At 38.4% G+C, this 24,054-nt stretch overlaps 1 protein-coding gene across 26 annotated transcripts in view; it reads left to right on the top strand.

The window, feature by feature from the left end:
* LOC105831681 overlaps positions 1 to 22,188 on the top strand; it is a 304,195-nt gene extending 282,007 nt beyond the window's left edge. For 20 of the 26 annotated variants that reach the window (XM_036292720.1, XM_036292717.1, XM_036292719.1 and 17 more), the window contains one exon: positions 16,229 to 22,188. In XM_036292720.1, coding sequence (XP_036148613.1) covers positions 16,229 to 17,689 — 1,461 coding nt within the window. In that variant the 3' untranslated portion in view covers positions 17,690 to 22,188. Of the gene's footprint in view, positions 1 to 4,060; positions 4,114 to 9,017; positions 10,646 to 14,468; positions 16,040 to 16,228 lie in introns of those variants that run through there. The other 6 variants (XM_036292721.1, XM_036292722.1, XM_036292724.1 and 3 more) reach the window with 5 other exon arrangements.
* Positions 22,189 to 24,054: the final 1,866 nt, after the last annotated feature.

Raw genomic sequence — 24,054 nt, 5'->3', positions numbered from 1 at the left:
TTCATTTCCATTAATCTTTAATATTATTGAACTAGAATTTACTCAATTACATCGGTTATCAGACGATTACGTTATCATTATCGGGAAGCTGCCTATAAAAAAAAAATTATACTTTTAAATAAAAATGAAAACTAAAACTCAGTTACATTAAATTCATGACTGAAGCTCTAAAATTAATTTAAAAAAGCATTTAATCCGTAGTTTCCAAAAAATCAGTAGAACAATAACGGCATAGTCAGACAGACAGGGACTGTCGAATTGGCGGAAATAAATTTATAATGAAAAATTGGCACACGCGAGTTACGCTAAAATTAATCATTTTTAGGAATTTATTAATCTTCTAATAATATAAATAGCTGTATTATTGTATTAAAATAACTTGAAAATTTTTGCAACTTACGTTTTCAACGTTTGTCGTTAAGGTCGACAATTCTAATGTAATTCTAAAATTAAAGTCTTTGATTTTAAATAATTTTACAGAAAAAAATGCATGCAATAAAAAAGTTTATTTGTTAAAATATTTATACATAAAATTTGCCTGCTTGCAAATCGGATTATCCAACATAGATAACATAACAATAAGATAGATAGAGCGCAAAATTTTGCAGAGTTCCGTTATTATCGCGCTTTTTTTATACGGATAAATGCGAAAGTGAAAATTGAATCTTTTCCCGATTAAACGCAACTTCAAAATTACGCGTTCTTTTTTTTGGAAAATCTGATGATGGATTTATTTTCGCGAAAGTTTTCCGCTGTCTTCGATCGTCCGATTAGGTACAGAGACTCCATTTACCTATGCTCCTCGGCTTATTATTTCAACATTGCGTTGACAGAACGAAATCTGATGTAAACCTTATCAGCAAGAATCAAATAATCGCCTCTGCCTCTTCACATACGTCGTAGTACAATAGTACACTTGTACGACACGTGCCTTGAGAAACCTGTCACTCGCGTGTGATGCGTATCTTAACATTGACAAAAAAATGACTCATCGCCCGTCACCCAGATTTAGAAGAATCCGACGACCGGGCAGCATCGAAAGAATTAGAAATAATTTCACGAATAATTGTTATGACACTTAAAGAAAAAAAATGGTTCTATATACTTTTAGTGTTATACTTATAGAGGAAAAAATTAGTATCAAATTAAAATATTTTTTATAATATAATAACATTATAATCTTTATTTAAAAAATATCACATTAATTTTGATATTATATAGTTATGTAAAAAAGACACGATATAATTGTTTTGATAATAGTAGTTATTAAAATGGTATGAATCTTGATTTGAAGATATAATATTTCTTATCCATTGTTTGTTCACTTTATAAAAATTATTGATTAATTTAAAAACATATTTTTCTTAATAAAACCATATAAAATTTTTTTCTCAAAAACAAGTTATGTATTTAACGCGAAATAATTTTATTTTTATATTTACATTTTAAAACTAAAGATATTTTTAAAACAAAAATATTTTTTGTGTACACAGAAGAAATAGTATCAAATCAATAATTATTGTCTCATAGAATGGGCAAAAAGTATTGAATCATAAAATTTCTTGAAAACAAGATATTTGAGAACAAAAGTTGTATGGATTGGAAGAACAAATAATAGTAAAAAAAGTAAAATTAATTTTTGAAAAAATTTAATTTGTCAAGATTATATAAAGGTTCAAGATTGTTAAATTAAAAAAATGGAATTGTATAAATAATAATAAAAGACCGACATGCATAAATATAATTAATTAAAAACAAGATTTTATTCAATCATAGCTATATTTTTTTGTTGATATTTTTTATATATCTCGTTATGTCATCAAATTGAGCGCATTTTCGATCCTGAAATACAATTATAAGTTAACAAGAAGAGTATTACGATTTTAAATTAAGTAATTTAAGTAGTACTGTTATTATCAAAACAATTATATATTATAATCTTTTGATTATAATGTTGTAATAAAAATGAAACATTTTACTGAAATTTAGCTTTAATTTTATTCTTGATTTTTGTCATATTTTTTTCATCATCTGAAACTCTTTAAATTTTTTTCCATTTATTATCGAAGCTTTGTATATGAGACAATGATTACTGATTTGATATTAATTGATACTAATTTTTTTTATATAATACTGGTACATCACCATTCACTTTTGGTGAGGATATTAGCTAAAAGACTACCCATCCCAAACTAGTATCAGCTTTCAGACAGCTCTATCGTCGTGTACAAACGATTGATGGACTATGAATGGACTAGCCTGATTTAAACATTGAGGCACTTGACTTCCTGGAAAAACGTGCGTTTCCTCCATTTTCAAGTTAAATCACCACTCTTCTCCCACGTCAAGATTAATTCTTCCTTTCAAACTGTTTTTTAATTACGCGTATTCGCTGTTACAATCGCAAAGACGTTAGTCAACGTAAACTGTCAGTTTTCAACTTTTACATGAGGATCGCACGCGGTCCATTAGCGAACGTCTCATGGCAGCCGATTTATCTTTATTCGGGAAATATCAACGTCCTTATTTCTTACGTATGAAACACCATCAAGCCCTCTCTTTCCATCTTCTTGGCTAAACATGGTCCTCCGAGAAGTAAAAAAAATGCTGTAACCCCATATATGTACAAATGTGATGATGGCTCTTTCTCTCTCTCTCTCTCTCTCTTTCTCTCTCTCTCTCTCTCTCTCTCTCTCTCTCTCTCGTTTCTGTTTTCTTTTCTTTCTTTCTTTTTTCCCATCTATTTCTCTCTTTTTTTGCGAGCTCGCGTTTCTACCTGTCCCTCTCTTCTCTGAAGATTTATCTTTTTTCGAGTTGACAGTTTAATACGAAAGTATTCGGTGGAAATAAAATGTGCAATTTTCCTACAATTTGTCTCTCTCTCTCTCTCTCTCTCTCTCTCTCTCTCTCTCTCTTTCTCTCTCTTTCTCTCTCTCTCTGTCTCTGTGATATGGACCCCATCGTCCTTAACCACCAAACCAATACTTTCAATGTTTGCTGTGTCCCGATAGTATAGATATCTTTTATACATTTAGCGCATGGTGTGACAAAACATTCGTAGCCGTCGATGCTTATCGTTCATGAGTATCGGAAGAATCGAATCGCTCGGCTGTCTCGAGCTTCTCTTCCTCTCTCCTCTCCCTCTTTCAGTCACTTTCTCCCTCCCTATCTACCTATTACTTCTCTCTCTCTCTCTCTCTCTCTCTCTCTCTCTCTCTCTCTCTCTCTCTCTCTCTCCCCCCTTCTCTCTCTCTCTCTCTCTCTCTCTCTCTCATCGTCATTCACTCGTTTCAAGAGCGATTCGAAGATTGCTTGAAGAGTGGCAAAGCAACGTTTGTCTAAACGTCGCGTTGCTTTAACTACCTTCGACATCTTGCGCTTTGCGTCTGGACGATACCCGAACGATACCTGGACGATACTGGAACGCGGACGATACCAGCTAATCGACGATACAGAATTGTAGAAGCAGAAGAATACAACCCAATGGAAATCTAGACATACGGAGCTTCCATGCGCGCAAAACGCAAGATGAGAGATCAGCGAGATCGCCTCGATGACAGATAGAGCGCAGATCGCTTTTTACGATCCTCCTCTTCGACGACGCCGATCACGATGTTTTGTCAGATCATTCATGAGTGTTAGTTGTGGTGTAACGACGGAAAATCTGCGTCGCGACGAGTCTTCTCTCCCTCTCTCTCAATTTTTTTTTTAATCTTTTTTTCTCTCACCGACGTTCACAGTTCGATCGAAGTTCGAAACGGCTGTTCAATCGGCAACGCCGATCCTCGTCGTTGCTGGTAACGAGCAGACACGTTTCCGATAAGGAGCGAAGAGAGGCTCGCTTCATCGCCGAAGCTCTCTCTTTCCGCATTTTTTCTTTTTTTTTTTTTTTAAATTGCAAAAGAATCGCGAGCGACGCGGGTTATCGCAAGCTTGTATCGTACACGAAAAGTTCCGTGTACCGGAGAGACTAAAGTAAAGAAAACGATAAAAATTAAGAAAAAAAAAATAAGCAGATGTTACAACCTAACAGATAGTGAAAATAATATTAATTTTTTAGTATGGCTGGAAGTGGAGTACTAACTTCAAGGAGGCCATACAGACCAGTCACGAGTAAATTTTTACTTATTCATACTTATAAATTATTATAATTATTACTATTATAAAGGACTACCGTTTATTATTCTATTATTATTATTATTCTTATTATTATTATTATCATTATTATTATAATTATTATTCTGTACTGTTTTTATATATATATTATATATACACGCATATACATATATATCGAACACACGGAATATATTTATATTTCATATATTCTTTTTTATTCGGTATGTCTGCAGCACAACCATCATACTGTCGATAACTGTTTACCCTTTCTCACGGCACTCCGGAGCATTCCGCCAGATCCTGCAAACTATTTTGTCATTCCGTGTTGGGATGTAAAGTAAAAAGCTTTTCTATATCTGTAAATCCCATCGTTGACGATTCACGTGATACATTCCAAGACCATTGTATAAACTTCCCGCAATTTGTGTAAAACAATTTGCAGATGTCTCCGCATACACACATACATACACGCAAACGCACACGCACGCATGGACACACAGATTTGTTAAACGAAAACCGTCATTGTTGTGAATCATTGGTCTCGACGAGAATTGAAAAATTGAGAAAAAAGTTGAGTTTATTCTTACGTATGTGGGTAAAGAATAAACTATATATGTTTGTGCAAATTCTTCTATAGCAGTTTAGCGGAATTCTTCGGAGGTAACCCAGCGAGTCTGACTCTCCTGTCGCCATATACACACATTCATCCACACATACACACACACGCACACACACTCGTCATAGTTATTTGACATTCTATACTTCTCAGTCATCCTACATGTGCTTGTTCTGAGACGAATCTTTTTGTCCGATTTATCGACTCTCGATTTTTGTACGATCGTGTTCTCTATCACTTTGTGCTATATGAAGAAAAGTATCGAAAGCGACAGATGCTTTTCCTTTTGTCAAATTATTTCATTGGGGATATCATACCTAATCAGAAAACGCGTAGGCCACCGATTGAGAGTTATTGTGTTTGTCTGGTTGTTTAAGAATTTTTCAATTTTCTTATTAATTTTTTTTTTTTACAGAAATGTTTTTTGCAAATGCAATAAAAAATCGATTTAAAATGTGCAATAGATATAAGTAGCTTTGAACGATCAAATTTCTAAGAAATTCTAAGATCGTTATTATTTATAAATAAATTTTATATAGATCAAAAAATAATGGGAAATAAATAAGAAACTATTTTTGTACTACTTTTTAGAGAAAAGTCACCAATACTGGCATAACCACTTTGTTCTTGAACAGTATTCTTTAAACGAAAGTTAAAAATAAAATTTTGAAAATATAAATGTAAAGTAAAAAATGTCTTCTATCAGATAGTAGTTTTTATTATACAATAGTGTTTCATATCTTGTAATAGTTAATGTTTCTGCAACATAATACAAATGTCTGAGAAGTAGGATTTTAAAACTGATATATAATAATAGATATCTTTTTCTCCTTTTTTGTTTCTTTAATACATTGTTACTTATACAGTATTTTAATTATGCAAAATATTGACAAATTAATATATATGTATATGAACTTAGAAGCTCTTCACTTTGATGTAAAACAGAAAAAGCATGGACATATGAACTATGAGTTTTTATTTCTTTAATTATCTGACTAAATTATGTCTTTTTAAGTATTAATACAACAATGTTGTGTTTTCGAAATAAGAGGGTGCTGCTTTAAATAGACTTATACCAATATTGGCGATTTTCCTCTACATATTTTTTTATAACATAAAGCTCAATATTAAATAAAGCTTTGTCACGATTTCTGTAGCAAATACATTTTTAAATACATTCTTCAACATTTATAATTACTATTATAATTTGACAATAGATACGCAGCATATATGCAATTAAGCGTAACAATTTTATACAAAATGTGCACCACAGTGTTTATGATAATTCCTTAAATTATAATTCTGTAAATTTTAATTCTTAATGTTAATCTTCCTTTGATATTACGTAAGCACGTGTCTACAAATCTCTGTAACTGCCAATAATGTACATCTTCTGACATTATCTTCTGAAAACGCGATATTTCAGGAATGTATCTCCCTGGATCTCTATTATCAAATCCGCTTGTATCTGCTGCACGTTTTTTTTTTTCATGGAGCACACTGGAAGAGAGAATCGCGACTTTCGAGGCGCAAGAAACGCCGAGCGATTTCTCGTTGTTCTGGAATTATTATATTTTGCACTCTCTATTTGATTTCTTACGGCTTTACTTCTTTTCTGCTTGAGACCATTCAAATATTTCTGCTAGTCTGCCTGCGTCCGATATAGATAAAATATGACAAAGGAAGAAAAGCCTTTGTTCTGCGACTTCCGTAGTAAATTTTCGCGAGAAAATATCTATGTGGTACAATAATTGACAGAAAATTATTCAATTTTAAACAAACACACACACACACACACAGAATTATATTACGCAGACACATATGTATTGGCTAGTGTTACTTACAATTAGCTAGTCCGAAAGACGAGCCAACTTTCATTAAGACTTTGCTGTGCTACGTGCTATACATCTTTGATTTTAGCGCTCTCACTTGGCCTTTTTCGCAAGATATATCTATTTATATAATATGTATTTACAACGTTTCCTCCTTGGTTTCTGTCGAGCATCCACGCGAGCATCCCCGAGCTAGCCCATGCCCAATTCGACTAATGCGAAAGACAAGGAAAGGAGAGCGCTTTCGCTTGTCGAACATCGGCAATCAGTCGAGGATTGTCTTGGCATCGTTGACAATATAATAATTTTAATGAAATTATAGTAAGCTTGATCATCAATTATAGTAAATTTTACATAGAAGAAATTTTTACTAAAATTTTAATAAAATGTTATTATTTTATTAAATTTTACTCGAATGTAAATTATCACAATAAGTTTTCTTACGAATTATAATAAATTTTACAGTTTTTTAATTTTTCGAAGGATTTTATTATAATTTTAGTAGAACTCGTTACAATTCTGGTAAAATTTTACTAAATAAAAAAAATTTTGTATTATTTTATCAATTATAGTAAAATTCTTTCGTGTTCGTGTTATTTTGATTCCCGTGATTTTAAGAGTAAATTAAAAAAAAATTCTCCCCGTGTACACATTTGTGCTAAAATCGTGTTGAAACGCATTACATTCGGTGTACATAAAACGCGTATGATTTTGGCGAATTTGCGCCTCGAAGAAACTGCTTGTGTTTATTCCATAAAAATGTCAATGAGAAAATTTCGTATCCTCGGGTTATATCATCCTAGAATCGTGCCCGCCGAAGTCTTACGTGTTTCGATCGAGATCCTGATCGAGACATCGACGATGCGAGACAGTCTGACGACCACGAAGAGGTAGAAACGCGGCAGTAGTAGCGACCCGATCTTATCAGACACACAAATACACACACACACACACACAGCAATCCACTTCTTATAGTAAGGTCTCATTTGCACCCCTCGTCCGTCACTACAACAGCCTCCCCTATTCAACCACCTTAAAGGTCGTCTGTACCATCTTCGTATGTTTTTCAAGGTTTACATTGGATTTCCCATTTGCGTGACGTACCACGACTATGGCACGCACCACCCGCGCGCGCAAGTGCATCTCACAGAGATTCTCCCCCGTATTGCTGTGCTAGTCTTTTTTTCCACCGACTCCCTCTTTCTCTTTCTCTCTTTCTCTCTCTTTCTCTCTCTTTCTCTGTCTTTTTCTCTTTCTCTCTGTCGTTTTTTTTCTATCTCACCCCGTCACATCTGCCAGTCTTCATTGGACGACGAGAGGTTCACTCGACGCATAACGACGCGTCTGACTCTTACGTCCGTCTGAACGTCGCGATCTTCCGCGGCTGAATCGAATAATCGGCCGGATTGCTCGCCGCTCTCGGCAGCGTGTACATATGTATATACAAATATATATTTTATATAACCCAAAATGAGACGTTAATCGTCGTAATGCTCTTATAAAAATGTAATATTGGGGAGTATTAAATTGATCGGTAATTACTATTTTGATTGTTAAAGGTACTAACAACATTGCTTTTAATACTTAAAATAAGTACTGATTACTGTCCGATTTAATACGGTCCAGAGTATTATATTTTTATAAGGGTGGAATGGTACCGGCGCGGTGTGCCGCCTCGTCACAGCGTACGAAATTCGAGAGGTGATTCTGCCCTCTCGCTACGGCCGCGAAGAAGTACGTGTCTGGCATGTCGTTCATTCGCTACAACGAAATAAGTCAAAACTAGAGTTTATTTTGAATCATTAAAATATTATAATTAACATATAGTAAGAAGTTTATATATAAATGATAATAAATTATATAGATATTATATATATAATTTAATATAATTTATAATAAATTATAATATGTACTATATTTTTCTAATTATAATATTTATAACTTGAAATAAATATAATATCATTTTTTAATATAATATTGATGTAATAATTTGATGACTCTACCAATTAAAAAGAAATAAAAATATCATTAATTTTTCTGTTAAAGTATTAAATTCTCTTTTTTAAAATAAAAAAGATAAAATAAAAAAGATTTTTCAAATTATCGTAGCAAATAAGCGAAATATGCCTTTTTGTACGTGCGCGCGAGCATACACGCATGCCAAGTGGAATAAAATCGAATTACAATATAATCGCACAGCTATCTTGAGCAGAATCGTCGGCTAATAGGTATAGAACGATTGATTTTTTTTCTTTTTTTTTACATAATGAGAATATTTATTCCTTCAAAATTATTTTTATTAAAGCATTACACCGCATATAATTAACTAAATCAAAGATTTATTAAATAAATCCAATTTACGTTACAAAATAAAAGTAGTTTACATTCATGAAAATGCACTAGATAAAGTAAGGAGCTGTAAAGTAACGTAGATTTCATTCGATTTGTTTCAGTAACATTTCATCGATTGCAGAATTATACCAAGGGAAGATGTTATCATTAAATTTATTCCACTTGTTAACGTATATCATGTGCCCATCGTCACATATTCTCTACTATACGATGGGGTGATACATGTTTACATATAGACGCGTACAATACTTGAGGATATAGTCAAATGGCGTGGATAATACATTCGTATTATCATAGTACGCTTTATCACTTTTTAAAATCAAATTAGATTAATTGACATAATTTTCTAGATTAATAATCAGAGCTTTTATAATTCGATGTGTGTTACAAGCAAATATATTTGCATAAATTATGGACAACTGATTTATTTATGAAATTCTAATTCCTCAATTTTTAATTTCTTTTTACACATTTCCGTTACAAAGCTTCTTTGGTCGTACTCACATGCACTTTACGTTCACAGTCCACAAGTATTTCCTCGTGTACACGCGTACGTATGCAAAGGATGCGAGCGGGAAAAATCGAGATTCATTAAAATTTCTTTCTTCTCTATTCCTACACGTCAGCTCTCAAGATTAGTCATTCGCGATACGTTGGCGCAAAAAGCAGGACGACGACTTGCGAAAGAGTTTAACGCAGTGAGTTTATCTTATGATCTCTCAAGCAAAACTCCAAGAAGCAGAATTTTAGAAGTTTCAGAATTGAAATTTGTGAAGAAGTTCCAGTTTTTTAACATTCTCCAAATTCCTCTGCAAAGGAGGATGTCCAAAATATATGGGAATGCCTTCCGCGATCAAACCTGTGCCAAGTAATAATTCTCAATCTGTAGTTCAATTTTGTCAATGCATTTTTCTCTGTTTAGTGTCCGAAGAAAGATATGTAGGTTTTATTTTAACTTCGAATATCTTGTAAATAACGCATTTTTGTGGAAAATGTTTCAAACAAATCAAGATTATTTGATTTTGAGGAAAAACTAAGGTAGTGAAGTTAGTACAATTTTAAGTGGCGTTGCTAAAGTCATAGTGAGATTATTTGATTTTTTTGCGGGTATACAATGCAAAAATGAATGGAAGACAATCGGGTGTTGTGCGCACATATCGCATATAGCTATCAATTTTATAAATTTTAACGTTAATAATGACATTGCTCAAATGTAATAAAAACCGTTTTGGGGAAAAATAAACACTTGTGTAATTTTGAGATCCTGTATCTCAACTTCGGACGCTTCGAACAGAGATATGGTTAGGAAAATTTGGAGCGCTTTGAAGGAGTATTATCTTTTAGGTATAGATTTCATTCGTATCTATTCGAGGACCATTTTAGGCGTCCTCCTTTCTCGTGTTACTTGGGAGATTATAAATGAAGAACTTGCGCTATAAAACTCTTTGAGTCGCGTTGTCATCGAAAGGGTTTTCGAAATTATTCTGAAAGAAAATACAAAAGAACGTCTAAAAGACATTTACATTGTAAATTTTTCCTACGTCGTCAAGAAACGACAGATTTGACGAGTCTCGATCGATCTCCACGAATACAATCGCAATTAATTGAGCGCGCAATGACGAGGCTGTAGGGCACCCCGGAATCTCGGAGCCGGGACAACCAACGTCACTTTTTATGGCTCGCGCGGGAGCGAAAGGCAACAAGATATGTCACATAAAAAAAAAAAAAAGGAAAGTAGTCCTGTTAGTCCAAGCCGCTGGGAGTGATGTTGTCGTTTCAGTTCTGAGGTATTGTACGCCGCGAAAACTATACTGCCAATTGCACCTGTCTGTGTACGGAGTGACCGTAAATTCGCGCGTGTGATGCCGCACAACGGAACCGCTCGATCAAGTCGATGTTCACATTCTGAAACTAAAAAGAACAAAGTATCGCGAGAATTTTTTTAACCTAGCTTTTCCACACAAACAAACAATATGAGTTTTATTTACATAGATTACAGGATTAGACTTTAGTCTAGGTCTAGGCAGACCCTCGTGAAAAATCGAATTGATCGAAAGAAAAGGAAAAGTTGATAGGTGAGCGAGCTTACGGTCACCCCAGTCTACACGCTGGCGTGTAGCACCTCTGAAGGTTTAATTAGCCTCCCTCACACTTATGATCTGTTACGATATATATATATATCTGGGCTTCTTCTTGTATATCTATCTGGTTTCTCTACGCTATGCCGTATTTGCTCCTGTCGACGGTCTTCGTTCACCACCATCACGTGTAATCTCATCTCTTTCACCGATCTCACCGATTACCGATCGTCGAACGTCACTGTCGCGTCTCACAACATGTTCGATATGCGTGCTCCGCCCAAGATTCGTCATCACATATCTTCTCTCCATCTCACATTCTTTCTCTCTTTCACTCTTTTTCTCTACGTCTTTCTCTCTCTTTTTCTATTGTGTATATGTATATACTCATTATTGGAGACATTTTGAGAATCGATATACATAAGTTATGTGTATATATACATACATATACATACATATATATATATATATATATATATATATATATATATATATATATATATATACACTCTCCTTTTTTCTCTTTTCTCTTCCTTCCCTTCTCTATCTCTATCCATCTCATTTCTCTATCTCTTTTTCTATATATCTGTCTATCTATATGAGTCTGAGTCCGTACTATATACTATATTGCCTTACTATAAGGATTGGACTGAAGGTTTTCTCTGTGTATCTTTTTTTTCTCTTTATTAGCCGACATTTCTTTTTTTTTCGATATTTATGTATAATATAACCACCCTATTGTTTTCTCTTTTTTTTTCGGTTTTCGTTCGTTTTACAATTAGTCGGAGTATTTAATTGTTAGGCACGTTTCGTACGTATGTGTGCGGCATGGGGCATGTGTAATGTATGTGTGTGTATGCGAGCACGCGCGCACGTGCGCGTGTGTAATGTATGTATGCCTGTACACATAAAACATGCGTGCGTAATGTGTGTATTGTTGCGTAGAAGCGCGCATGCAATTTTGCATGGGAGAAGGCATCCTCGCCGTTTTCTCTTTTTCTCTCTTTGTCTCTTTCTCACTCACTCTCTCTCTCTCTCTCTCTCTATTTTTCTCTTTCCCTTTTGTTTTGTTTTTTTTGTAATTTTATCCGCGCCTTCGAGAGGTGCAATGCTATTATATTCTGCGTATAAGAGTCTTCCGTTGCTTCCGAAAATCCGGAAGGTCGGCGTCATTTGTGCGGGCATCGACAATATGAGCGCACTCGTACTAATTCGTAAACACGGCTGAAACTCGGTAAGAAAAAACGATTCTGCTTATCTCTCTCTCACTCTCTGTCTTTCTCTCTCGATGTAACTGCGATACTTACATATCTGTGCACCTCGATCATCGGCATGGGCACAATAATCTTCATGCGATATGTTTCATTTTGTTTTACAACAGGAGAAACTTGTGCGAACCGTACACACGCGAACAAGAATGCCCAGTCGTCTGAAGTTAACTGCATTCCGATTTCTGTATAGAATATGTTACATGCACTGTAGAAATCCCGGAACGCAGCTAAAATTTCAGATGGCCAGAGATTCTTGTTCGCGTATGTATACGGAATGATTGCTTCTGGATGATTGTTTCTGGATGCGCACGTGGCGACGTTTTTCATCAAAAATCTGTCAATGATTTTTCGTTAAAGAAAAGTACAGTGAATAGTCCAATTACTGTAGATCTGACCTGAATACGTTTTTTTAGTTAGAAGATTGAATTTTAATTAAATATTTGTTGTAACAATAAGTAGATATATAGTTATGTAAAAACACAATTTATATATTTTATACTTATGTATATTCAAAAAGGCATTTTTTAATATATGAATTAAAAGATCGAGTTTCCAGTAGTTGAGACATTGTCAGTAATTGGACTGTCTTGTACGAAGAGAATATTTTCTTAGAATTTACTCCCAAAATGGTAATCGTAGGACAACATTACATCTTGAAAAATTTTATATAATTTTGTCTATTGATATCACAATAAAATAATTTGATTAAACTTGACTAAAATTGTATTAAATTTTATTAAAATTATTTTATTAAACTTCTTTAAAATATTATATTGCTCCACGACTACTATGATATTTTAAGAGTGAATTTTAATAAAAAGTTCTTTCTGCGTAAAGATGTTCGTAACCAGTATTGCAGAACTCCTAAGGAATAGACAAGTGCTGTTTTTCCGGGTAACTGTTAAAACCTCGAGTTTGCTCGAACAATACAAACCAAAATCTCGAAAATTGCGAAAGAATAAATAATCATGAAAGAAGTTAATTAATTATACGTGGTTTTCAACGAGCAACGTTGCCACGTTCGCCAGCAATACGCCAGCTATCAGACGCCCTGTACGGACCAGTATATTCGTTTACGTTAATTATTACAATCCATTTGTCCGAGTATATCAGTAAGATGTGACACGACGACTTTTCTTTCCGCATTTAAATCTCACGCGTTTCTTTTTTTTTTGCTTCGTACGAGAACTGTCTCGTTACGAGTCATCGCGATGAAATCCGCGCAGTCGTATTAGTAACCGAGTGACTTTTTATTTGCTCGTAATCGATTTTCTCTCGAACCAATCGATGCAGGATCCATCCGGAGCGATCAAACTTGAAGCGACAAGTCGATGCCCGGGCGATGCGCCGCGCGAGATCGGATGTCGATCGTACGGTATGACGCGCGAAAATATCGTACGGTAAGATCGGTCGCGGGTGATCGCACTAGCGTGGGACAAATTCCGACAACGCAAAGTTGCAATTTTGCAATGTCACAACATAAAAAAAAAACCGCTGTATCAATATTAACTTAGAGCGTGACAATAACGACTGTGTCTTTTATAATTAATTTTACGGTTATTTTTTTATACATCAATAAGATCACTGCACTAGTCAATGAACAAATAAAAATAACTTGATATAAATAAATTTTCAATTAAAAACTGATATTTTAATGAAATCTGTAAAAATTAGATCTAAAAATGAATTAATTTGCAATTTATTTTAAAGTGTCTTGTTTTAATATTTTTCTTCAACAATATTATTTCCTTTTTTTACTGGTGACGGTTTAGAGGGCGCGATTGATATAGCGACCCTATATTTTAACAATTTTATTAAAATCATTGAACGACGAAATATTTTAACGTTAGACTTCTCTTTTTGGACAATCGAACTCGCGTTGTCGCATCCCACGAAACGCGAAAGGTTCGAGAAACGTTACGAGGACCTTCAGGAAGATCTCGCGATTTTCCTCGACAGTCCAACGTGTTTCGCGAACTTCTTCGCGTAAAGCGGTTCACCTTCGACTTTTCACGCGTCCGCGTTAAATGAACGATGCTTTCACGATATATAGAAGCGACGGATCGCGTGCTGTCTGTATATTTGTCTCTTTCTCTCTCACTCTCTCTCTCTCTCTGTCTTCTGTTCTCTTCCGCGCGCGGTCCGCAATGCGACCTCAGGCCTCGGATTTTTGATTTTTCGTTTCTCTGTTTTTTTTTTTAAGTTGACTAATACCGGACAGCAATCGATGCCAAATGTAAAAGAGCCCCAAACAAGTACTGACTTGTAACACGCACAACGCACGCACAAAACGTATAACCGACCCGCAGGTAATTATCTAACGGAATTAATCATATTTACGTATTATGTCCTACGATTGTATGTCTTCTTTTTCGTTCACTTATGCGATTCACGACTCATCATTGCGCTCTCTCTCTCTCTCTCTCTCTCTCTGTCTGTCTTTTTCTCTCTCTTTCTCTCTTCTCTTTCTCTCTCTTTCTATCGCTGTGTCTCTCTTTCATCCATTTCTCTCTCGCGCGCGCCTCTTCTCTTTCACTTTACTTTACGTCGTTCACCGTACATTCTGCATTTCCATGATTTACGCTCATTATGTCTCTTATCATTCATTGTTTCATATATAGTCATGCTGTCTCTCACTTTTCACATCGTTGTTACGCATGTACATTATTCACACATATACGCATGACATAGAAAAAAAAAAGGACGAAATTCGACTCGCGATCTTCCGATCGTACGATCGTGGTGTGTCGAAGTGCGTCTGCGTCGCTATACATGTTCACGCGGTTCAATGAAACACGAAACGTAAAGTCCGAATGTAAATCGAGGTCGGACAGGTGCGAGGTGTGAGATTTTATAAAAAATTAATTAATGCAATTGTTAATCGTGTGCACTGTGCACACATGTAACAATGTAAAATTTTTAGTCACGTGATATTTTAGAGTCATCAGATAACATAGGAGTTATTGAACAAATCTTTTGCTCTACATTGAGAAAAAGGTTATTGGTTAAATTTTTTTCAATTTAAGTATTTGTATATTTAAGTTAAATATATAAGTATTTGAACTGAAGAAATTGAGTCAAACAAGTCGAAAAGCTTTATTCAAATTAACAACTTTTTTCACGGCACAGTAAAAGTCTTGGAAAATCATAACGCAGTAAGAAAAAATACAACCCGGATCATCACAATCAGAGGTAACATCGGACTTTGCGTGATCTGTGTTTCGAGTACAATCATCTTGTTATCTCTCTGTAATTCTCTCTCTCTTTTGCAATTCATCCTTCTTTCAATCTCATTGTTCGAATCTTCGCATCGAGACGCCACTTTCTACGATCACCCTGAGCTCTCGTTGTCAGAAAAAGCATCCACAGCGATAGCACACATAAATGAGAAAACGTATCACGATACACGACACGTGCCACGACATCCGGGTAATGGACTACCCTCCGGTCTGCACCAAGAGCACAAAGAATCAATATAAAAAAAAAAAAAAAAATGTGTACATACATAAGTCGATGTTGCAATTTTTTCGAGGCTCTCACATTTTTTATCGTTTCTCTACACCCTTATACGTCTATATGTGTCTGTATATGTGTTCGCCCCGTGTCTACAAGCGCGTAAGTATCTATGTGTGTCGTTGTGAACTTTATATATACATGTCTTCACGTCGGAAACTCGCGAGGTACCGGGAACGAGAGACACAAACAAACACACACACATACACGCACCGCTGGACGATCGCGCGCGAGGATGCTTCTTCTCGACGAGAGCGCGCGCAAAAAAAGAAAGAAAAAAAGAAAGCAAAGCACGATCACAGCGACGATGCCGAGGTGCGTCGCGCCAGCACGCGGAAGGGACGTCCTAGGGGTGGAACGCTGGCGCGACGCCGCGAGGCAAAGCCGGGGCCGGTCGGCCGGCGCGTTGTTCTCGGTCCGACCGTTGATTCCACGTGTCTGAACGAACAGGCAGCTGCCCCTGTGCCAGCGGAACGCACTGTCGTGGGGTCAGCGAGCGTCCTCGGGGGAGGGGGCCACCCTCACGAGCCATCCGCCGACCATCAGCAGCGTCCGGAGAACGCACTCGACGCTCTGCTAGACGAGCTGCAGACCTTCTCCCGACCGAGCTCGCAGATGGGCCACGTGTCAGGCGGCCTCTCGGTGCATCCGGGCTCGAACGCACACCTGGCCGACATCGGCCGCGCCTCCAGCCTCCGAGGAGACTCGACGAGCGTCACCGCGGCGACTGCCAGCGGCGGCGGACGCGCCCCCAGCATCAGCAATATCGGCCGGAAGGGCAGCGTGGATTCCTCCAGCGGCACCTTGGCCGCGCCCCCCACCATCGGCCTGATGGGTCTACCCGGGATGACGCCGGGTGGCACCCTACGTCGCTTGCACTCGTATCCCTCGAGTTCGGACACCGACACCTCACCGCCCATCGCCAGGCTGCAGGCGCTGTCACTGGACCAGCAGGCGCAGCAGCAGCAGCAGCAGCAGCAACAATTGCAGCCGGGCGTGCCATTCCTGCCTGGGCAAAAGCCACCGGTACCGGAACGGAACGCCGAGCTGCTGCAGCTGGCGAGTACCAGGAGGGTGCCACCGCCACCGCCGCCGCGCACCAGCTCCCGATCGCCCCTGGCGAGCCCCACCAGCCCGCAGCTCCCGCCCAGGAATCATCCGTGCAACCTGCAAAGCGGCAACGCGACCTTGCGCCGACCTTCGCGCAACAACAGCCTCGTCGGCAAGGAGGGTAAGCCGCCGATGGCCCTACCGGCGAACGCCATCCTATCCACCGTGGACCAGGTCGCCGCGACCACCGCGCCGCCGGGAGTCGCCCCGCCGCCGCACAACTCATCGTCCTCGCAATCCTCCGCGGTGCTGTCGACCAGCAACTCGAGCTCCTGCGAGAGCGTCAATTCGCAGGAGGGCCTGCAGAGCAAACGCGGCCGGCAGGAGCAGCTGGAGCAACGGCATCAGGAGCTGCTCAGGAAGCAGAAGGCTCTGCAGGAGCAGTACGCCAGGCTGCAGCAGCTGCAGAGGAACGCGGCCGGTCTCACCACCGTGCCGCCGGCGCCGCCCGACCTCCTGAAGAAGACCGGCTCCGAGAGCAACCTTCTGGCGAAGATGGGCCTCGGCCTGAGCGCGGCCAGTTCGGGATCCCTCACCAGCCTCAGCGTCAAGCCTCAGATCTCGCTGGACGCCGCCATGGGTGACGGTAGTAATCACCAGGTCACCAAGATCGAGATCGTGAACGGGCAAACGATTCCGACGACGGCAGTGGCGTCGGCAACGACGATCAACGACCAGGTCTCCGACATCAAGACATCCATGACGGTAGTGCCGGGCGCGACGACTACCGGCTCGGCCACCACCGTCACCACCACGTCCACCACGGCCACCAGCAAGGTCTACGAGACGGACATTCTGTGACCGAGAAGCCGCTCGCTGATCGGCTGCTCGACCGTCAAGGTCGTCACTGAAATCGCGCTGGCGAGTTAACACGGCGGCTGATGGGATCGCGAGGCCTGCCACCGCTGGGTCCTCGGGCGGGTGGTCCGTCAAATAAACGACCCGACGAAGGAGATTCGACAACAAGGAATTGCTAGAATTAAGAAGAATCGAACGGGCTGGCGAAGACAGAGGAGGGAGCCGCGAACCGCGAGGAGGAGATCGAGGCGAGAACGAGCGGAAGCTGGAGGAAGGCTCTGCCTCCGGTATCCCGAACGACGAGGGGGCACTGCCGTGTGCCAAGCGGGCGCTTGGAACGTCTCTTGGAAAGTAAAATTTCAGCGTTAGGGATTCAGCGCGAGAGAGAGAGACGCCGCGTAATAATACCGCACTAATCGCTATGGTTTAATATAGTATTAATGATCGAAACAGAAAAAAGAAGAATCGTTACGGCGCGAGAAAACCTTTCGATAGCGTCGAGATGTGTCCGAGATGTAGGGAAAAGGAAGACGAAGGAAAGCAGGAATGTAGGAAACGCGGCGCGAATCTCGCATCACGTATAGCAGCAGCATATTCGAGGCAGACAGGCAGGCAAAGGCTTCATCCCCGGTTCTCGCGTCTTGCCCACGGTCTCTCGATCCTTACTTACCCTCCCCCCCCCTCCCTCCCCGTGGCGGAAAAGAAAAAACGTACCGAGTTTTCATTCTCAAGGTCGGTCTGGACGTCTCGTACACGTCCGCGCGTCCGTACACCTCTCGCAACGTTTGCGCGTGCCAAATTCAAAGGAGAACACACGGTACTCACGGTACTTTCTTTTTCTAAGGTAATCATACACCCGTAACAATTAATCCGGCTATTCGTTCTCTCTTCATCTCGTAGTAAGGCGAGAGCGTAAAGTTCTACGTAGGCGATCATCGTATATAAATATTATACATATATACATACGTATTGAATATATATATATAAATATATACATACACGCTACACATGATACGCGCGGGCGGGCGGGAGATTTATATAAATATATACACATACACGTAAAAAAATGGAGATACGTAGGTAAAGCTAAGGTATATAATATATAAAATTGTATATTTCATGTGTGTATGAAATATACCGCAGGGCGTACGAATTATATTCATACGCGCTCGTGTGCGTCGTTAACGTCGTCAGACGGGGCTGCGATCCTTTTGTTCTTCTTTTCGGACGGCGGCGAAATCGCACGTGTGGAAACGTTTTGTGCACGACGGTTCTAACGTGCGCAGACGTAACTTTTATCAGGAAGACTTACAACAATTGTCCACCGTACGTGCATAAAAATATACACGCATCCAGCTGCATTTACACGAGTCTATATACACATATATACATATACACACACATATATGTATATATATATATTTGTATATATTTACCATATACAAGATGCGTAGCGATAGGCGATCGACGTGATAATTCGTTAATGATAGGAGATTTACGGGTGGCAATGCGGCGAGAAATGCGCGATCTATTCAGGAAGTACGAAAAAGTACGAAGGGACACAGCAGGGGTGAAAAATCGACGCCATACAAGAGGATGGATAAAAGAATCCAAGTAATAGGATGAGCATCAAGTCCACGGTTGCCAGATCTCCGGGTTTTTGATTAGAGACTTTGGCTTTTTAAAATAATTGTTCAAAACTCTTCGGACGGAAAAGTCTTTTAATATTTTAAAAAATACTGATTTTTTTAAACGAGAGGATTGTAAGAAAGTAGATATTTTGAATAGCAGAAATCGATTTTCGACCAAATCTGAACTTTTTTACCGAGTTGACAATTTAATAATTAATATCCGGCAGTCGTCAGCAATTTCCGGCGGAATGCCGGTCAAAATCTGGCAATCGTGATCAAGATTAGCGGTAAGATGATAGAGCTGAGTCAACCGGACTTATAAACAAATCAAGCAGCGCAGGAATATCTCTATATTGACGGTATATGTCTGCATGATCTCCAATTATCGACGTTATCGAGATGCGTTGAATTAATTGAAATTCGTCATCTCTCTTCAGATTACAATTCTACTTTTAGTTCAACATGCAGAACTATTAATTAAAAAAAAAAACTGTTGGAATTTAATATTCTATTGTAGAAATAAAATCAGAGAAAGAATAAAGAGAATCAGTTTATTGTTTAAACACAGGATTTCACGTTTAACTTTCGAACTTTTTGTCGAATTTAAAGTAAGTCTCTCTCTGAAATCGTTTATCAAATGTTAGAAAAATTAATCATCATGTATTAAAAGAAGTGATATTCTTTTAAAGAATGTTTAAAATTTGATTGAAGAAAAATCAGAATAATAGATAAATCGTATTTTTATTTTAACTTGATATTGCTGATTGAAGTATTAAATTTACTAAGATAGAAAATTTACTAAGAGGTATTAAGTTTATCAGAATATTTTTGGAATATATTTGATGCTTATAAACTTATGATAAATTACCGAATTTACGAAATACTTGAAATAAGTGGCAGTTACTTAATTCAAGTAATCAATCGATCCAAAATTAGCGCTGATTCAGTGTCGGTGTAGCTAATCCCGGGCTGGAAATAACGATAGCGATCGAGAGACACGGCAAGACGCGCGAGAGACCTGCCGTCGAATTTTTCCGGCGGCCAAAGGTACGCATTAGGAAGGATATTGCTCAATATTTGCCAATCCGAACGCAACACAGCTCCGCTACATATACATACATCTCGCAACTAATGCCGCGCATTACGTGGATCGTCGGACGATCCGTGATTATTAGCTAATTATCATCCCGACGCGCCCCCGCCGCATCACAAGCCGACGATCGTCACGTTTTCGTTTGTCTCTCTCCATTGACGCGATCGCCGGAAGGTTCGCACGTTTTGCGAGCGATAGCAAAAACTGCAGTTGTTTCCCATTACACTCGCGGCTAACGGTTGAGTTTGTAAACGCGATCGTACCGAAGAAAAAAAAAATGGGGGAGTCTCAGTTACCCTTAGTGGTATTTATACACTTCTGCTGCATTAACATTACTCCGGATGAAAATTCACCCATGGAATTAGGAATGTTTTTCAGAATTTAACTTTTAAGAATTCCTCTTTTCTACTTTATACGTTGCAAGGCGTTAGAATAACTGAACTTGCATTTTTTATGTCAACAAAATCTTGTTAAAATGTTGCTTCAAGCTGTCGAAATTGCAATATCGGGAACAACTTGGATTAGCGTATTGGGTGAGAGTTCACTCGCAGTAGCACTCCGGGGTTAGAGAGAAGCTCGCGCAACTGGACTCTTGGAGATTTGATATGTCAATGCGAAATCGTCGCGAAGGCTTCATGCGTCACCCTGGCCGTTCCTTAAGTATGCGATCGTCGGTTTTCGCCTTACTTTATCGCAGCTTTATTACCGTGGGAACTCGTCGTCCCGAACAACAAGCAGAATTCTCTCCGAAACATTCGCGGGATGCCGAAGCGAAATATCTAAAAATCGCTCTCCTCTCACGGGGAGACCCTTGGATCCCGTTCGCGTTGTTTGGGCGACCGGCGCTCGACACAATCGCGTATCTTGCTTCGAGAAGGGCCTAACGTTTCAGCTAACATACATTCGCGTATATATATATATATACGTATTTATTTATTTTGTACGCTTCCATCCCTTTCGTTGGCCCGGTCTGCGGACGCGGACCAGTTCGACGAGGCTCTCGTATCAACCCTCGGATGCCCCACTTCGATATGGATGGACGAATCTCTCTCTTGTCGAGAGATTCTGGCGCGTTTTGTTGAATTTCCCATCAGCGTCCAGCGAACCGTAGCCTTTTTCAAAGCGAACACGGCGCATTGCCGATCCTCGATTAAAAAAAAAAAAAAAAAAAAAATGCAAAATAAAATTTGCTAATTGATAAAAATCGACGAAAGATCGATGTTCTATGTATATTTGACTGTTTTCTAATTCGTAGATTTTATAATAAAATATTCCTTTCGTTAAGTTAGCTAGTTGATAGTTAAGTAAGCAATTAGAGAATTATTGAAAATTGTTATTAAGATAATTAGAAATGGATTATATGTATGCTGCGACACTGTTTCCACGCAAAGATCGCAAGAATTGACGAGCGCATCGATGCAGTTATAACACGTGCTCTCTTTCTCTCCCCTTCTCGTGCGCCTTTCGCCAATAATTCGCGGGAGAAAGGGAGCAGGCGTGAGCATCTGCGTAAACGCGATCGGTAGCTTAATTTTATAATTTGTTAGTAGCAATATTAGCGTAATGAGTGACGTGGACGTCACGCGCGGTAGATTGATATTTATTTCGCGGCGGACAAAAAGGGGAATGCGAGACCGATCGCATCCGGGGGTTGAAGAAACTCGCGCGCGGCGAATGAAAAGCATTATCCCGTTATTTATTTTCGACCGTCACATACGTACACACACGCATACACGCAGTCCGGAGCACGTCTTTATAGGGGGAAAAAAAAAAAATAATTATCTATACAGTAAGAGTATACTAAGGATATAAGGTGAACGATTGATAATGAACATTACGATTTGCGAGTGCTTATCAAGTATTATAAACGACGCGAGGCGGTTTCCCTAGCGGGGAGGGGGGGGGGGGGTGGAGATAGAAAAAAGGGAAATTAATTTGAAAAAAAAGACCCTCGAAAAATCTCGTTCCTTTTTCCGTTTTCGATTGCTTTCTTTCCACACAAACGGTCGGGTTTGTACGATAACGTCTCGTTCTACGATTAGGTAGGTACTTACGGCGTGTCGCCACAACCGTAACATTGCGTTTGTATATTCGTTCGCGGCGAATATACCCCCGGGGTATCGGTAGAGCTGTTATATTCGTTACCGGATAATCGCTTAATCGTTTAATCGCTTAAGTATCCTCCCTCTCCATTTCTACCCCCCACCCCTCCCCCCACCTTCCCGCCCAATCGAAGCGAAGACAAAGCGTTTCGCGGGACAGATGCGTGCTGTCCGAATCCGCGCGATCATTCGATCGATATTTTGCGTTTTTCTTCCCCTCCTCCTCTTCCCCGCCCTCCCCCCTCCGTTTTTTTTCTCCGTAATGCGAATTAGCGAAAGTTCATTAGTGTAATGTTTTCTGACGATCCTGTACGCCAAATCGAATTGACTTGTTACATTTGTAAATGTTTGTAAGTACTACCGTACGTAATAAAATAATCGAGTAATAATCATCGAATTGCCCCTGTGACGACCACCATGTGTCTGTTATCCAAAATCGATTAATTCAACCTTACGAACAACGAATAAAGGAAATCATGACATACTGCAGCACAGAGTCTCACTCTTATTCTATAGGATGTCCTATGAATGAGGCATGGTGGACTGCTCTCGAAGAAGAATCCACTGTACTTCCTTAACGAAGATTTGTCAGAACTGACAAAATTATCGGATGGAACGCGGATAAGTGGTATTCAAATCCGAATCGCCTATATTTTCCCGTTGAGCATCCCTTTCTACTATTAGTTTAACTCGCGTGTTTTCATTTCTATTTTCTAAATATTTAGAATTAAAAATATCAAGTGGTTATTAAAAACACCAAAACGTAATATTGAAAACTGAAATCTTTGCCAGCTTTTCTAAATGATATATTTTAACCAAAACGGAGATACAAAATTTAATATCTTAAAATTAAATTTTTCTTTTTTTAGTGCCTTGTATTTTCATAGTAATTTGTTTAGTTTTTTAATGAATAAAAACTTCTAGTATTAAATATATATTAATTTAAATGATTATTTCCCTTATTAAATATAAAATTTAAGCGGATTTTTTTAAGAAAAGGAACTATTATCGAGTTATTTGGCATAATCTTCTACTACACAGTTTAAAAAATAACTTTTTTTAATTCTAAAATAAAATTATTTTTTATAATTTTTTGCTGAATAAAAATCTAGTTTAAAAATTTGTTTATTATGTTATAATTTTGAGAAATTAGCAACTGAAGTTAAAAAGGGCTATTTACACATACTTTATCATATTGTAACTACAATATGTGCTATTGCTAAAATTTTCAATCCTTGAAAAAAAATTTTCTATGTCAGTTAATATAAGATATTTAAGTGTGTAAGATATTTAAGTATGTAACAAATCTCTATGTATAAATTTTTGCTAAAATTCAAATATGATTCAATTTTCAACTATTATATTAATTCCACCATTTTAAATTCGTCAATTTTAGCATTAGATTTATGTTCAGTTATGTAAGATTTTACGAATTTTTGCAAAAATTTATTTTAAAAAATTTGATGTTTGCCATATTAAATTTATTTTGAATTTGTCAATTTTGATTTGTGAATAGTCTTTTTACGAATAGTCGAATTGAGC

Source organism: Monomorium pharaonis, chromosome 10 (genome assembly GCF_013373865.1).
Source record: "Monomorium pharaonis isolate MP-MQ-018 chromosome 10, ASM1337386v2, whole genome shotgun sequence".
Lineage (NCBI taxonomy): Eukaryota > Metazoa > Arthropoda > Insecta > Hymenoptera > Formicidae > Monomorium > Monomorium pharaonis.
The sequence above is the reverse complement of the archived record's forward strand: the minus strand, read 5'-3'. Positions and strand labels throughout refer to the sequence as shown.